The sequence below is a fragment of the Pongo abelii genome, chromosome 1 (genome assembly GCF_028885655.2).
Source record: "Pongo abelii isolate AG06213 chromosome 1, NHGRI_mPonAbe1-v2.0_pri, whole genome shotgun sequence".
NCBI classification, from domain to species: Eukaryota; Metazoa; Chordata; class Mammalia; order Primates; family Hominidae; genus Pongo; species Pongo abelii.
Window position 1 is genome coordinate 174,544,108 of NC_071985.2, and position 17,034 is coordinate 174,561,141.

Sequence of the window (17,034 nt, forward strand, 5' to 3'; positions counted from 1 at the left end):
CTGGATTGTATTTGCTCCCACCTCCAAATTGCTACATACTCATTACCTTTAAAAAATGAGAAAAACAGACAACCTTAAGAGCCAGTGAGGTTTTTCTACTGATGTAACCTGCACCTCTAGATAAATCATCAGTATAAGTGGAGAGGACAGGAGATATGGTTTATAAATTCAAATTGTAGTTATTCATATGTTTCCATGTTATTTATTTAACAAATATGTACTAAACTCCCACTAGGTGGTAGTTGCTATGTGGACTGTAAGCTCCATGGAGCCAGGGGTTAGGTGTAACTTGCCATTGTACCCCCTCAGCCCAATACAGACCTGGCACCTGGGAGGCACTCAGTGAGGATGCCTGCCTGCCTGCCTGCCTAGCTGAAGAGATGGATGCATAGAAGGCTGGAAAGTATATGAAAAATCAGTAGTGTGGGTAGGGAAAGAGGTTCAGGGTGCTGAGCAATTTAGTTGTGTTGGTTTCTGGTACCTTCCAATTGGCAGCCTCCCATGATCTTGGAGAAGCTTTTGAGGGCAGTCCTCATTTTCCCATCAGTCATGCTTTGAAAGATGCTAGTTGAAGATCAGCTGACAAAGCCAGGACTTCTCACATGAACCCAAAGAAATTAATCCATTTTCTTACATCCCACTAAGGTCAGAGGAACAACAAGGACTTTCTTGCCCTTTGTCTTGGGCCCACACATCCCAGAATCAGAGAACAATGAAGTCTCCTCTTTCCTGCCTGCCTCATTCTTCCTAGACTTCTGAACTTTTCCTCTCTCCCACTCCTCCTCGCCTCTACTTCCATCCCTGGTGTGAGTCTTGTGACTCATAACGGCTGAGAGTAGGAGTGCAGTTGAGCCCCTCAGCACACTCAGCCCGGACCGATGTGACTGGAGATGTCTTGAGATGGACAGGAACAGGCGCAGGGAGGAGCAGGAGGGTAAGCCATGCCAGGGATGTAGCTTGGGTATTAATGTCGGTGGGAGGGGCAGCACAAGAGCTAAGGAGAGCATCTTCTACCAGGGAGACTGAAAGGTTCTGTCCTGCTTTCTTGTTTTGAACAAAACAAAACAAAATTCACCTGCACTAGACTGTACTGTATTCATCTGCAGTGTCCATAATACTTGTCTGTCTTCCCAAAAGGAGAAGATAGCAAAACTTACTATCCATACAATCTAAAGATAGTAAGTTGTCGGATAAAATCAAAGCCTTATCCTTACTTGGATTCTCTTGAGAGGCCATTTTTGATGTTCTGATTCAGCAGGAGTAAGAGAGGTTAGGGTATAACTTGAACTTGTATACCAGTGAACTTCTATACCACTGTGCTGGAGTTTTAAACATGTTGGGTTCAGGAAATTTATATGGTCTGTAGCAGCATGATGTCACAGAAAAAGCATAATCTCAGAACCAGGCAAAAAGGGGTGTGAGCTGTGTGCAATGGCACATACCTGAAGCCCTAGCTACTTGAAGCTGAGGTGGGAGAATTACTTGAGCTCAGGAGTTTGAGGCTGCAGTGAGTTATGATTGCACCACCACACTCTAGTCTGGGCAACAGAGAGAGATCCTGTCTCTAAAATATGTTTAGAAAAGAATGTGAATTCCAGCTGTTCCATTTACTATTTGTGTATTCTTAGACAAGTGCCCTTCTGCCTGTTTCCTTATTTGTAAAGTGAGAATAACAAAACCCACTCCCTTTAGATGTTATAGGGATAGAGGAAACACATGTCGAGTTGCTGGCTGGTAATAGGCTCTCAATACAGTGTAGATATTTATTGTAAGTATTGCCCAGAAACCATCTGTTCCTAGAAAAGAGGAAATTGGTAGATAGGTAAGGGGCTGTTAGGGTTACTCCTGCCTTCCTAGACAGGGGAGTAGAAAGGCAAGACAACAGGAGTAAAATCTCCTCAAAGCTTCCCTAGAATCCTCTGCTGGTATCTCTCATAATGTCATTTGCTGGGCTGGGCCACTGGTGGAGATGGTGCCCGCCACGACCAAGGGTGTGAGGTTGGCACAGGAGGAAGGATGACGGGATAGGGACGTTCCACTAGAGAAAGGCAATGGAAGAGGCAAGGAGAGAGCAGGAAAGGGGAAAGTCTGGGGACAGGAGAACTGGCTTCAAATTCCTGAGGAACCAAGGAGGGAAAGGGGAACATTACTTACTCTTTCTTGCTCCAAGAGTAGAAATTTAGATCAGTTTGTGAAAATTACAGAGGCACTGAATTTCCTTAATTATGATGAACTTCTTAGTAAAGCTGCTTGGGACTGGAATGGGTTGTCTTGTGGGGAGGGAAGGATGTTTCATCATCACATGTAGCCTACAAGCACCTGTTTAGCATTCTGAGATACCTCTCTTTGGGTGGGAGACTGGAATACATGTCCCCTAAGACCCCTTTTGATAACTCTAAGGAGCATCACTTAGATCAGGACTGTCCAGAAAGGCAGACGAATTTGTCAGTAGCAGCAGCTCACTTAAGACCTCTCAACAGCTGCGCTTATCTCGAGGACAGCTGAAAGTGGTTAAAAACAGCACACACCTCCACACCCCCTTAACAGGGCATCATACATCACCGGGCCAGCTCTGGGAAAGGAAGCACCGTGACTCATCAGTGTGGGGTTCAAGCATTGTGGCTGCCTCAGGAATGTAGGGAGAAGGTTTCCCAATCTCTCTTTATTTGTTGCCAAATCTCTCCGGAAGCTGTTGGGCCCAGTGAAATTAAAAGTCATTGAGTGTTTTACTGGCTTTCCCCGGAGTGTAAAGCCCTTACAGGAGAAGCTGACTGCCCCTAGATGAAGAGACCAGAATGAGAAGGAGGCCATTTATGGTTTGCAATTCAGAACAAGGACACCATGAAGAGAAGATGATGGGCAGGATTCTTAAATGAAACCATGACACACACTTGTAAGGTGAAACTGCAGTCACTTTTCAAATCCAGACGAACCACAAAAACCAAGCAGAACTGTTCACATCACAGGCAACCTCTCCTGAAAGAAACTGAGAGGTTTCTTTCGCCCACCCAAATGAGCGAGCACAAACAGAAACGTGTTGTCTTCCCAGAAAAGTGAAAAGATCAAACATTCCCTGGGCAGCCAGGACCCAGACCACACCCAGTTTACCAGCAGAACATCTTCGACCTCTCTCGTTTATTCAAGACCCATCAACGAGAGACTAAACTGTGCAATGGAAAAATGTCCCAGTCACCAGACTTGGGCTCAGATCCTTCCTGGACTCATTTCTAACTATGGGACCCTAAGCCTCAGCTTCCTGATCAGGTGAATGGGGACAAGAGTAATTATTTTTTAGGCTTGCTGGGGGAATTACAAGGAATTCATAATATGATGATCAATAAATGACAGCTTATATTAATAAAAATAACTACAGAAATGGAGAAAAAGATAAGAGGAAGCAAAAACAGAAAATATTACTCCCAAATACTTCCTCCAAAACTTACTTTGAGGAATTGATGTGAATTTTTTTATTACAAACATTTTAAGCAAACAAAATATGGAGAGTGTACCCATTCCCTAGCTCTTGATTTCTAGTATTTTGAAATACTTAAATCACATTTTTAAAGAAATGAACCACTGAAGATACAGTTGTGTAGCCCTTGTCTATTCTGTTCTCCACATCTCTACACTCTGGACCCTGTCCAGCTTCCTTTTCTATGTTCTGTTTCTTGGGGCTTCCTTCCTCCAGCCTGAATTAACAATCACCACAACCAACTTCTCTCTCTGCATTATCTGTATTCTGGCTGAAGAGTTACCTGCTTCTTCTAGGACTGCAAGCTTCCGCTGAGGAGAAAAGGAAAGTCTGGCCCTCCAGCACTGCCCACTGTCTCAAAAGGAGCTCCTTAAAAGAGGCTGAAGCTGATGGTGGTCAGGCTAGAAAGAAGAGTACGGACTCCTCCCTGCATAGCACTGGGCATTAGGGTCTTCAGCTGTGGGCTCACAGTTGTGTCCCAGAAAATAAATTATTTAATCATTCTTCTTGAAAGAAGAAATTCCTAAAAATATTTGTACAATTAAGGGAAGGAATGAAAAGTAAAAGAAAACCTGAGAAACATGAGATGAGTCTCTAAGCTCTTTCAACCCCTTGTTAATTCCATCTTTGTTAATTTCTATATACATTTGCAGTCAGGAGACCTGGTTTCTAGGCCTGACCTCACCTTTTATAAGCATGTGACCATGGACAAATCCTTCCCTTCCCCCAAGGCCTCTGCTTCCACATCTATAAAATAGGGATAATAATATCTTCTCTGCCTAACCCCCAGAGGTGCTGCAGGGATCCCAGCAGATAATGGGGGCAAACATACTAAAGCACTATCTGCATCTACATACTCTCCATATTGCTGCATCCTGGAGGTCAGGGGATGGTGGGGGCTCTTGGGCTGCTCTCCTGCCTAGCACTCAGCTCCCTGGACTTGATCTTCAGCAGTCCCCATAATCACTGGCCTTGTGAAGAACCCCTTAATGATCTTAAAGCATCTTCACATTCCTGAGACGGCTGATAATAATAGCTAAGATTATTTTACTTAGCACATACCAAACATTATCTTGAGTATTTTATATTCTTTATCTGGAATCATTAAAATAATTCTTGATGGTAAATGCTGTTTATTTTTAATTAATCAAACAGTTTTATTTTTATGTTTTGTTTTTATATATCATACCCTTTAATATAAAACTCACATGCTGGTATTGGTCTTATACCAAGGAGAATCAGATTATCACCAAGAGTTTATCAAAGAGCACAAGAATAGCTGAAGTGTGAAGTTCAATGGGGAAAAATGTGTTCTTAATTACAAGGTGGGAAATCATCGTTTTCACAGGCATTGATGCAGTGTAGGCCCTGTTACCCGCATTTTACAGTTAAGGAAGCTGAGGGGCAGAGTGCTGAAACAACTTGCTGAAAAACACACAGCAGTGAGTGGTGTGAAGCCAAAACTTGAGCCTAAGTCTCACTGGATCCAAGGTCCATTTTCTTTCAACTACATTACACACTTGCTTACAGAATCTTTGGCTGCTCTTGGCGTCCTCAGATCATATCCTTCATCCTTGCAGGCACAAGGCTGACAAAAGTTAAGGATTGGGCAAAAATGACAATAAGAGCATCATTACCCAGTCTTCCTTGAAATTGGGTGTTTGGAGGGTGGGTTAGGGTAGGGACAGAGATTCATGGTTGGGGCAGGTGGTGAGGCTTAGACAAGGAAAGAAGTACTGAAATGGTCCACATGAACACTCCTAGGAGAATATATCGATATTGAAGCATTCTGGGCACAACTCAGTATTAATCCAATAAACATTACTTAGTGCCTAATATTCTGGTGCTGGGGCTACACACAGTGGTTATATGTGCTTCCCGCCCCTCATAAACACTTGACAAGCCTGAAATGCTTGTGTTAAATATTTTTTAAATTAAAATAAAAAAATACAGGCCAGGTGTGGTGGGATTACGCCTGTAATCCCAGCACTTTGGGAGGCCATGGCGGGAGGATCACCTGAGGTCAGGAGTTTGAGACCAGCCTGGCCAATATGGTGAAAGCCCGTCTCTACTAAAAATACAAAAATTAGCCAAGCATGGTGTTGAGCACCTGTAATCCCAGCTACTTGGGAGGCTGAGGCAGGAGAATCACTTGAACCCGGGAGGTGGAGGTTTCAGTGAGCCGAGGCCATGCCACTGCACTCCAGCCTGGGTGACAAGAGCAAAACTCTGTCTCAAAAATAAATAAATAAATAAATAAATAAATAAATAAATAAATAAATAAAAAGAGACAAAGCTAATACACGCTATTTTGCAGAACTTGGCAGAAAAAGGACGAAGGGAAAAGGGAGAATCACAGCTGAGACTGTGTTTACATAATAAACTCATTGTGGTCTTTGCGTGCTGTTGGGGAAAGCCTGGCAGAACCAGAGAATTTAAGCAAGTGGAGTCGGCGGGGGGAGGGGATTAGGAGGTCATCTTTGGCTTACTCGAACTTCCCCAGAAGATATTGAGGCTGGGCCCCTTCTATTCCTGTCCTCTCTGTACCTAATATAATTGGAAGAAGCAAAGACTTGGAGGCCTCAGAGCACTAGCCCCAGTACCACCCATGTGGGGCTGTTCTAGCTTGGTAGTCAATGACACCATCATACAAATTCCTCAGCCCTAAGAACCCTCTCTCATCAGCTTTCCTCTTGCCAGCCTGGGACCTGATGGAATGGCAAATAGAGAACTCTGCTAGTTATAGAGCATTGCGACTACCTAGTCAATACCCGGAAAAGCAAGAAGAGGGTATATATATTTTAGAAATAAAAGTGAAATCTAATATTTTTACAGAGTCTTAGAGTTTACAAAGCTTTGGCATCTACCATCTCATCTCTTTGTATATGATTCTCAGCATAATCTATGAAACAGGCTGTATTTTGCCCATTTGACAGATGGGAGGACAAAAGCCCAGAAAAGTTAATGTTGCCATCCCAGTATGTCTGAGATTAGGAACGAATAGAGAGGCATATCCCTGAGTGTAACAGGGAGGGCCTTATTAGGGAAGGTGTCTTGGAGGTGTCTCAAGAGCTGAGTAGAAAAACACAATTATGCACTAAATAAAGAAAGGGAGACTCCAGGTAGGTGACTTTGCAAAGGCTTGAAAACATATGGAGTGCTGGAGAGGTTGGCAGGAGCATGATGATGATGACGACGACAACGATAATGATAAATGACAGCAGCTAACATCTATCCGTCGCTTACTATGCGCAGATACTGTTAGAACAGATACTCTTCAGAGCAGTTTATCTGCATTAATTATAAAACCTACCTTGTAAGGTAGGTACTTTTATTATCTCCATTTTACAGATGACAAAACTAAGGCACAGGATGTAGCTTGCCTATAACATCATATAGGAATGATCTTAAAGGCTAATATAAGAAGCATGAATTTTATCTGGAGAGCCAAGAGCACCCCCTCACTCTGTACTTAACAGAGAGGAGATGGGCACAGACTTCTGATTTAGAAAGACTTCTTGGATGCAGGGTGGACCGAGGTCGGAGAGGGGAAAAGAAGCTAGAATCTGACTCAGATATCTGTCCAAGGAAGACCTGAACAGAGACAGTGGGGATAGACAGCAAAGGACTATCCCACAATTCCTCATGTTTGTGGATAAGAAATTATCCCTCACGCGGATCACGAGATCAGGAGATCGCGATCACCCTGGCTAACACGGTGAAACCCCGTCTCTACTAAAAATACCAAAACAATTAGCCGGGCGTGGTGGCGGGCACCTGTAGTCTCAGCTACTCAGGAGGCTGAAGCAGGAGAATGGTGTGAATCCGGGAGGTGGAGCTGGCAGTGAGCTGAGATCGTGCCACTGCACTCCAGCCTGGGGGTGACAGAGCGAGACGCCGTCTCAAAAAAAAAAAAAAAAAAAGAAAGAAATTGTCCCTCACACGTCTCTGCTTCCCGTATCTGTCAGGGCAGAATATATTTCAATCTTCCTGCCTCAGGAATTGCGTGAAAATTAATGGGACAGAGGCCCAGCTGGCTTTCATCTGCTAAACAACACCCTTGCACGACTGGTGGTGCACATTAAATGCTGAACATATAAAATGTGCTTTGATGGAGGACCTGGGAATAATTATAGCTTGCTAATTATTGTTAATTTTACCACAGCTTTGAAACTCTAGACTTTCTCAATGACTCAAAAAGAGATTGCAACCCCTGTATGCCATGAAAGTAGCCACACAGTGGCAGACAAGCAATTTCTCACAGGCTCCATTCTTTCATTATTTACATGGGTCAGCTACTTACGTGGGATACAGGAAAAGAAAAGCAATGATTTGCTGTGTTAGAATCAAATTGTACAAAAAACTCTTTACAGTCTTGCTGGCTCTTTAAGAATTTGTTCCTGTTTGTCCCTTTATAGCCAGTGCACAAATAAATATTATGTGCATGTGCGCCTGTGTGTGTGCGCTTGTGTGAGGTACAGAAAATTAGTGTTTAACAGAACTTTTAACCCTTTGGACGCCAGGATACCTGTGTTTTACCCTTGATATGGTGAGTAACAGAACTGCTTCCCTAACTTCCCTTCAGATTCTGTGTCACTTCGTGTTCACAAACATTTTATTTAAGGTCTCATCACTCCTAGGCAGGGTGCCAAAGACCCCTCTCAGAAATATGAGGAAGTTGATAGCAGTGTGACTTCAGGTCTTTAAGCCTCATCAGCATCACCTATAAAATGGGTCTGATAGTCCCTGCCTGTCAGGACTGGTGTGAGGATGAGATAATGTTTGTGAACTGTAAACTATATAAACGTGTGCTACTGTGAGAACTGGACAGAGAGGGAGTGAGAGAAATTAAGGGAGGGCTAGGGGCTAGGAAAGAACGAAAAGGGAGTCGCGGATAGAGGAGAGCGCGACAGTCGCGAGCCACACTTTGCAATGAAACTCTTTAGACTTTCTGCCGGGAGAGCGGCCCGGACGCGCCAGGTCTGGAGCAGGAGGCCGCGCCGAGGGCGGGTCCCCAGAAGCCTGCAGGTGAGTATCGGTTCTCCCCTCCCCGGCTTTCGGTCCGGAGGAGGCGGGAGCAGCTTCCCTGCTCTGATCCTATCGCGGGCGGCGCAGGGCCGGCTTGGCCTTCCGTGGGACGGGGAGGGGGGCGGGATGTGTCACCCAAATACCAGTGGGGACGGTCGGTGGTGGAACCAGCCGGGCAGGTCGGGCAGAGTATAAGAGCCGGAGGGAGCGGCCGGGCGGCAGACGCCTGCAGACCATCCCAGACGCCGGAGCCCAAGCCCCACCGAGTCCCCGCGCCTCATCCGCCCGCGTCCGGTTCGCGTTCCTCCGCCCCACCATGGCTCGGGGCCCCGGCCTCGCGCCGCCACCGCTGCGGCTGCCGCTGCTGCTGCTGGTGCTGGCGGCGGTGACCGGCCACACGGCCGCGCAGGACAACTGCACGTGTCCCACCAACAAGATGACCGTGTGCAGCCCCGACGGCCCCGGCGGCCGCTGCCAGTGCCGCGTGCTGGGCTCGGGCGTGGCGGTCGACTGCTCCACGCTGACCTCCAAGTGTCTGCTGCTCAAGGCGCGCATGAGCGCCCCCAAGAACGCCCGCACGCTGGTGCGGCCGAGTGAGCACGCGCTCGTGGACAACGATGGCCTCTACGACCCCGACTGCGACCCCGAGGGCCGCTTCAAGGCGCGCCAGTGCAACCAGACGTCGGTGTGCTGGTGCGTGAACTCGGTGGGCGTGCGCCGTACGGACAAGGGCGACCTGAGCCTGCGCTGCGATGAGCTGGTGCGCACCCACCACATCCTCATTGACCTGCGCCACCGCCCCACCGCCGGCGCCTTCAACCACTCGGACCTGGACGCCGAGCTCAGGCGGCTCTTCCGCGAGCGCTATCGGCTGCACCCGAAGTTCGTGGCGGCCGTGCACTACGAGCAGCCCACCATCCAGGTCGAGCTGCGGCAGAACACGTCGCAGAAGGCCGCCGGTGACGTGGATATCGGCGATGCCGCCTACTACTTCGAGAGGGACATCAAGGGAGAGTCTCTATTCCAGGGCCGCGGCGGCCTGGACTTGCGCGTGCGCGGAGAACCCCTGCAGGTGGAGCGCACGCTCATCTATTACCTGGACGAGATCCCCCCGAAGTTCTCCATGAAGCGCCTCACCGCCGGCCTCATCGCCGTCATCGTGGTGGTCGTGGTGGCCCTCGTCGCCGGCATGGCCGTCCTGGTGATCACCAACCGGAGAAAGTCGGGGAAGTACAAGAAGGTGGAGATCAAGGAACTGGGGGAGTTGAGAAAGGAACCGAGCTTGTAGGTACCCGGCGGGGCAGGGGATGGGGTGGGGTACCGGATTTCAGTATCGTCCCAGACCCAAGTGAGTCACGCTTCCTGATTCCTCGGCGCAAAGGAGACGTTTATCCTTTCAAATTCCTGCCTTCCCCCTGTCTTTTGCGCACACACCAGGTTTAATAGATCCTGGCCTCAGGGTCGACTTTCTTTCTCACTTCTGTCTTGAAGGAAGCATTTCTAAAATGTATCCCCTTTCGGTCCAACAACAAGAAACCTGACTGGGGCAGTGAAAGTAAGGGGATGGCACAGCATTGTGTGTAAAAAACAAGTATCTGTATTACAACCCGGGATCGTTTGCAAGTAACTGAATCCATTGCGACATTGTGAAGGCTTAAATGAGTTTAGATGGGAAATAGCGTTGTTATCGCCTTGGGTTTAAATTATTTGATGAGTTCCACTTGTATCATGGCCTACCCCAGGAGAAGAGGAGTTTGTTAATTGGGCCTATGTAGTAGCCTCATTTACCATCGTTTGTATTACTGACCACATGTGCTTGTCACCGGGAAAGAAGCCTGTTTCAGCTGCCTGAACGCAGTTTAGATGTCTTTGAGGACAGACACTGCCCGGAAACTCTGTCTATTTATTCTTCAACTTGCCCTTACTACCACTGATATTGGTAATGTTCTTTTTTTGTAAAATGTTTGTACATATGTTGTCTTTGATAATGTTGCTGTGATTTTTTTTAATAAAACATGAATTTAATAAAATATGGGAAAGGCACAAATCAAAAGTTGGCGTTTGTGAAAAGTCCCTCCAGATTTCTATCACTTTGGTCTCTAATTTCCCAAGACTTGTATTTTTTTTTTTATTTCAAATTATAACACTTTTTTTCCCCCCCAAAAGTGGGTGTTTCATGTTGCTACTCTGGTGTGTCCTAAGATATCCTAATTGGCCAGTGTAAAATGCTATTCTTTCTAAATAAGATTATTTGGAAACTTCAAACTGCAGGAGGGTGAGCATGAGGGAGGAAGCTAAAACTAGCTGCTTTTATGAAAAAGTGCCAGTCTTTGGTCATCTCTAAACAAGGCTTATCACCAATGGAGACAGAAAACTCTAGTTCAAGAGCTGTATCTCTTTTGAATCCCAGCCCTACTTTGAAGTAGGTGGTACTATTTCCATTTAGCCTTTGAGCAAATCACTTCATCTCAAAGCTTTGAGGCTCTAAGATTAAATGACTTTCCCACATAATTAGAGCCAGTCTGCAGTGGGCCCTATGCTTTTGCTGGGTGTGCACAGGTTGTTTTCCTAAGACTTTTACTTATTACATATATTTTTTGAGATGGAGTCTTGCTCTGTTGTCCAGGCTGCAGGGCAGTGGAGTGAGCTCAGCTCACTGCAACCTCCACCTCCTGGGTTCAAGCGATTCTCCTACCTCAGCCTCCTGAGTAACTGGGATTACAGGTGCCCGCCACTATGCGCAACTAATTTTTGCATTTTTAGTAGAGATAGGGTTTCACCATGTTGGCCAGGCTGGTCTTGAACTCCTGCCCTCAGGCGATCCACCTGCCTCAGCCTCCCAAAGTGCTGGTATCACAGGTGTGAGCCACTGCACCCAGTGATTTTTATATTAATGTGCTTTAAAGATGTGTTTTACCTATTAGCTGTAAAAACTAGCCACTTGTTCCTCTTACACTTATCTCTTCCTTTTCACTCATTCACATTCATTTATGTGGGTGGCTGTGGGGTACTCCACAAGTAAACAAGTTACTACAGTAACTGAGAAACTGATACAACACTGCATGTGTACAAAGGAGGGAATGGTTGGTATATCACATATTCAGCAACAGCTAAGCTAGATCCAGGACTGCAGTTTCTTCCCCTGGACTCCATTTCATACCCCTCCGCCCATCCTGTTTCTACAGTCTATGAGGACCTCCCAAGACTGAAACACCAGTAGGAATTGGGGAGAGATAGCTCTCAGCCACTGGCTTCTCAACTTAGGGCTGTGGCTGCTATGCGCTGGTTGAGTGGATACTGTGGGATTGCCAGAGATCTCAAAGTCTGCTGCCACTCACCAAGGGAGAAACTCCCTCCAGGCTCCAAACTTCCTTCCAGGATCAAATAAGACTTACCAAGGGGAGAGGGTGGATGTGAGCAGGCTCTCCCACAGTAGGAAGGATGGCCAAAGTACCTGAAGTTAGAACTGGCTCTCTAACAATGAGAGTGAGACTCCCCACTCTAGGTCTCGCTGGGTGCTTTCCACTTCTGAGTCACTGAAGTGCTTTGACGGAAGTGACCTTGGTGATCACCTGTGACCTAACCCCGCATTTGACACATGAAAAGAGCAAGTGAATTCTCAAGATTAATGTTTCTGTAGCACAGCTGGAACCAGAAAGCCTCATTGTTTCAAGAGTCACTTTTAAAAACTCACTTGTCTGCCTAGAAAATAAATAAAGGATCCAGTGGGCAACTGAACAAAGGAGGCTCCCTGAAAAAGCCCCTTACTCCATCAGAATGTTGCTTCTGGATGATATTTAGGTTTCTGCATTAATTCAGGACTGTGACTTCTTACACTTTATAGCATTTATAATTTGCAAAGCATTTTCACACATATAATCTTCTTTGAGCCATTGACTTACTGGAAGTAACCCAAATGTTGACAAACCTGAGGTCAAATCTTATTCCTTTGGGCCAGGAAGTCACTTACCTCCCCTGTTTCCTCATTAGTTAAATGAAACTATAAATCCCTCTCTCACTGTTGTGAAGATTAAATGAGGTAATTAATATGAGCGTCTGAAACAATCTGGTGCTTAGTGAAAATTTCATGTATTTTAAATTGTTTAGATTACATCCATGTCACATGTCAGCAAACTGAGATTTGAAAGACATTGAGTAAACTCATGAACACACACCCTGCATATACCAAATATGGGGCTTGGGACTTTTGCCTTTTGTAGCTAAGATTTTTACTATTAATGTGCTTTAAAGACATGTTTTACCTACTAGCTGTAAAAACTAGCCACATGTCTCCATTATACTTATTTCTTCCTTTTCCTGCTGGGTCCCCAGCAGGTTAAGATGCCTTTTTTTACTCACTTCTTCCAAGGAAGAGCCCCCTCATGCTTCTGTTTTGAAAATCAGCTTTCCTCTGCTGGGGTCAGGTCTTAAGAATGAGCTTTCTTCAGGGATTGAGCAGCTGCCTCCAAGATTCCGCCCACCTCCCCACCAAAAACAAACAAACAAATAAAAAAATACCTTACGGTTCACTGGTTCACTGCCGAGAGCTCAGACCTGGGGCTGCCCTTGGAAGGAATGTGAGGAGCAGGTGTGGCTTGCCCAGCAAGTTGCAGCCTGCCTTCTGAGCCTCCTGAGGACACCTGACTGATTTCCTTGTGTAGGTCACCAGAGCTTCATCCATTCTTACTGTTTCTTTTATTGAAGCATTTTTTTTAAAGATCACCCATTCCTCCCTCTGCTTACAAATTTTTTGCTTACCATTTTCCAAGTGGAATCACAGAATGTAATGTCAGAGCTGGAAAAAGTTTAGAGAGTTATTTAGTTCAACATTCCGATTCTATAGATGAAGACACTGAAGCTCACAGAGGAGAATGGATTTACCCAAGTCAGACAGAGAGGGGCAGAGCCACTCTAGAGCTCTAACACCCTGACTCTATCCTGTCTGGTGTTCCACTTGCCTCCCTGGTTAGTCTCCTGATGATGTATTTAGTAAATAGTCACTCTTATTAGAACTAGAGGAAGGTCCCCCAAGTTCTTGGGCAGAAAATACTAGTAATGGGTGAGTTCTTTCTAATGTAATGTGAACAGAACTTCCACTCCACTTTCTGAAGGAGATATTGCTCCAGAGACTTCTGCTATTAGAGGGGGCTAGAGCAACCTTGGAAGCCTCATGTTTATATAAAACAAAGGACCCTTTGAGACCTGAGTAGATTTCCTTTACAATTACTAGCAGATCCTGGTGGACATCTTCCAGTTGTAATTTCCCTCCTGGAACCATTCCCTGTCATTGCTAAATATCATTAGAGGTTTCATTATAGCCTTTTATAGTGAGCTCAAAGAAAGAATTGTTGGGAGGGGTGGGGATGGATAGGGGGGCTGGGCCCATTCACTATTAGGTAATTATACTGTAAACAGGGGGGTTGTGTCCCCTGGCACTGCAGCAAGCCATATGTCATCAATTTCAGTGGAAATTCTCAGGTTCATGATGTACAAGGAGGCCAAATTGATCTGGGTAAGAAGGGAAAGATAAATGATTCACAGTGATAGCCTGAACATGTTAACCAGCAGTTTATCAGCAGGCAGCTCAGCTTACCAAGGCATCTTGTCTCCTTGCAAGGAAAGGGATCTGGACTAGATAAGCATTAACTCCTTGGAATCCTTGTGCCCAGCTTTCTCCCATGCTGGATGTAGCTGATCTCTTAGGTGGCCTCAGTACTCGCCACTCCCTTGTTATCTGATACTGTTGGAGGAAATGTCCTGGCAACCCAAATATTTTTATGTGAAGCACATTGTCATATGCAATTGAAACAACATAATACAGAAGGTGGGAAAAGGTACTAAACTCTGCCAGCAGATGAGTCTTCAAGTCCTTGTTCTTGCTTTCCAGCTGTATTATCTTGAATATGGCAGTTCACCTCCCTGAACCTCACATTTGCATTATAAAATGGGTCTAGTAATATCCACTCACTCTAGCTCATAGAGCTCCTGGCTCTTCATCTGACCTCAGTGGGACTGGGGTGAACTCGACTAAGCAGCCAGTTTGACCAGTGTTGGCTCTAGCTGGAGTGCAAAGGCCCCAGTGATTGTGAGCGGTTACCCTGAAGCAGGCACAAGTTGGACAGTCTGTGTCCTCAGAGATGCCTAGCATTGGTCATTTATTTGTTCCCTCAAATATTTTTTGTCTTATTTGATGCCAGATATCATACTAGTTTGGGGAACATAGGAATTGAACAGATATGGTTTCTCTGTTCCTCTTTTTTTTCTTGCTTGGCATCCCCACAATGTTTTCAATGGGGGAAACACCCACATTGTGTGAACCTTGATGGGAGGCCTGATGGTCCTGTTCCCTGGCAGGTGGGATGTGGGCATATGACATGGCTCAGCCAATTGAAGTCTCCTGCCTGGGCAGAGACCTAGAGGATATGAAGCCATAGATCAGGACAATTGAGAAATTTTCTCAGAACAGTACTGGCTTTGTCAAGAGCACAGCTATTCCATGGGTGCCAGTGTCCAGTGGCAGCAGCGTTGGTAGAATATCCCAATTGGATTGCCCCACAGCTTGATGTTGGCCACATCCCCTGCTGCCTAGGCAACCTTAGATCCTGTTCATTTTCTGGGTCTGATTCACCAGCCTTCCCACTGATTCTGTGAACTTAATCCAAATCCTCCAATAAATTCCTTTTATGCTTAAGTTTAGCCAGAATCCTTTTCTGTTGCTTACAGCCAAGAATCCTGACTGGTAGAGTCTCTGCCTTTAATGAACGTAAAGACTACAGCATACAGAGTCATTAACAACACAATCATATAACTAAGGGTGCAATTTAAAAATGAGATACGTGCTCTAAAGAAAAAAAAGCAAATATGAATGTTCTGATCTAGTCTTGGGGAAGTCATACCCTTAAGGAATTGATGCTTGATTTGAGATGTAAGGCATAAGCAGATGTTATTTATGCATGAAGAGAAGTGTTTCAGTAAGGAAGAACAGCATGTGCAAAGGTCCTGAAGCAAGAGGAGGTGTGGATTATCTGAGGACCTGAGAGTAGACAAGAATGGGTGGATTGTGGGTAGCAAGAAGACTGGTGCTGCCTGTGACTGAGGAAGTGGGCTGGGAACAGACTACGGAAGGCCTTTCAAGCCTACTAAGTATTCTGACCTTTGTGCAAATGACACAAAGGGCACACCCCTTGTGCAGACAAGCTAGAAAAATGCTTCCTATCTAGTTGGACTTAACCCTGCAGTGCCGAATTTGGCAAATGGCCTGGTAGGTGCCTTTGTGTGAAGAAATAAGGGTCCTCTACTTTCCTATTGACATAACTGCACCCCCTCCCCTGTCAAGAGCATAGAGAAATCCTTGAAAAAACTATTTGTTTTAAAGCAGGGGTGACATAAGCAGATTCATGTTCTGAAAAGATCACTCTGGCTGGAGTATGGAGAATAGACTGAAAAGGAACAAGAATAGAGGCAAGGAAACCATAAAAGACCAGTAATAGGAGTATTTCAGGTAAAAGGTAAAGGTAGCTTGGGAATGCCAGGCGCAGGGGCTCACGCCTGTAATCCCAGCACTTTGGGAGGCTGGGGCAGGTGGATCACTTGAGGTTGGGAGTTTGAAACCAGCCTGACCAACATGGAGAAACCCCGTCTCTACTAAAAATACAAAATTAGCCAGGCGTGGTGGCATATGCCTGTAATCCCAGCTACTTGGGAGGCTGAGGCAGGATAATCGCTTGAACTTGGGAGGCAGGAGGTTGCAGTGAGCTGAGATCGTGCCATTGCACTCCAGCCTGGGCAACAAGAGCGAAACCCCATCTCAAAAAAAAAAGCAGCTTGGATGAGGGTCAGGAATAGAAAAATAGTGATGATGATGGGGAGAAGTGGATGTACTGAAGGGATATTTCAGATATAAAATCAACAGGACTTGGGGATGGATTTTATATGGGGGTGGTGAGGACAAGGGAAGTGTTAAGAATTGTTGTAGCTTTTGGCTTTCATAACTGGTTGGTGGCACTATTTTCTGAGAAAGGGAACACAGGGATGGGAACATGTTTGGTGTGAGGGAAATGACGAGGATGGTTTTGGATAGTTGAGTTCAGGCTTTCATCCAGAAGCTGACTATAGCAGTCTGGTGTTTTATGGACTGGAAATGGGAATTTGGGAGGCACTGGTTTATAGGTAGTACTTAAAAGCCAGGGTTAGAAATTCAGTTGTCTAGCGAAAGGTGATAGACTGAGAAGGGAAGAAAACTAGCACCATGCTTTAAAAGACTCCAGCACACCAGGACCAGAAAGATGAGAATGCTTTGGCAAAGGAAATCAAGAATGGTTAAAACCAGGGGTGGAGACTAACAGACAAGCCCAGACTGCTCAGGGGATAAAGGCCAAGTCAGAAGTCACGGGTGGCAGAGCAGTTTCTTCGCAGGGCACGGAAGCATTGGTGGAAGTAAAGCCCCAGACCAAGAGGAAGAAAGAGAGGGTTGAAGTAAACAAATTTGTGACACATTGTCACAAAGTGACAAATCTGTGAATGTGACATGGGAA

General features: G+C 45.7%; 1 protein-coding gene and 1 long non-coding RNA gene across 3 annotated transcripts in view; one reads left to right on the top strand and one right to left on the bottom strand.

The window, feature by feature from the left end:
• The window catches only part of LOC134759507 (uncharacterized), a 134,275-nt gene extending 124,602 nt beyond the window's left edge, over positions 1-9,673 (bottom strand). Inside the window, exon 1 of the long non-coding RNA XR_010135779.1 lies at positions 9,597-9,673. This is a non-coding gene — a long non-coding RNA (uncharacterized LOC134759507). The remainder of the gene's footprint in view (positions 1-9,596) is intronic.
• Positions 1-10,553, top strand: part of TACSTD2 (tumor associated calcium signal transducer 2) — a 41,818-nt gene extending 31,265 nt beyond the window's left edge. For both annotated transcript variants that reach the window (XM_063712176.1, XM_002810766.5), the window contains one exon: positions 8,419-10,553. In XM_063712176.1, the coding sequence (XP_063568246.1) occupies positions 8,817-9,788 (972 nt within the window). In that variant the 5' untranslated portion in view covers positions 8,419-8,816 and the 3' untranslated portion in view covers positions 9,789-10,553. The remainder of the gene's footprint in view (positions 1-8,418) is intronic.
• Positions 10,554-17,034: the final 6,481 nt, after the last annotated feature.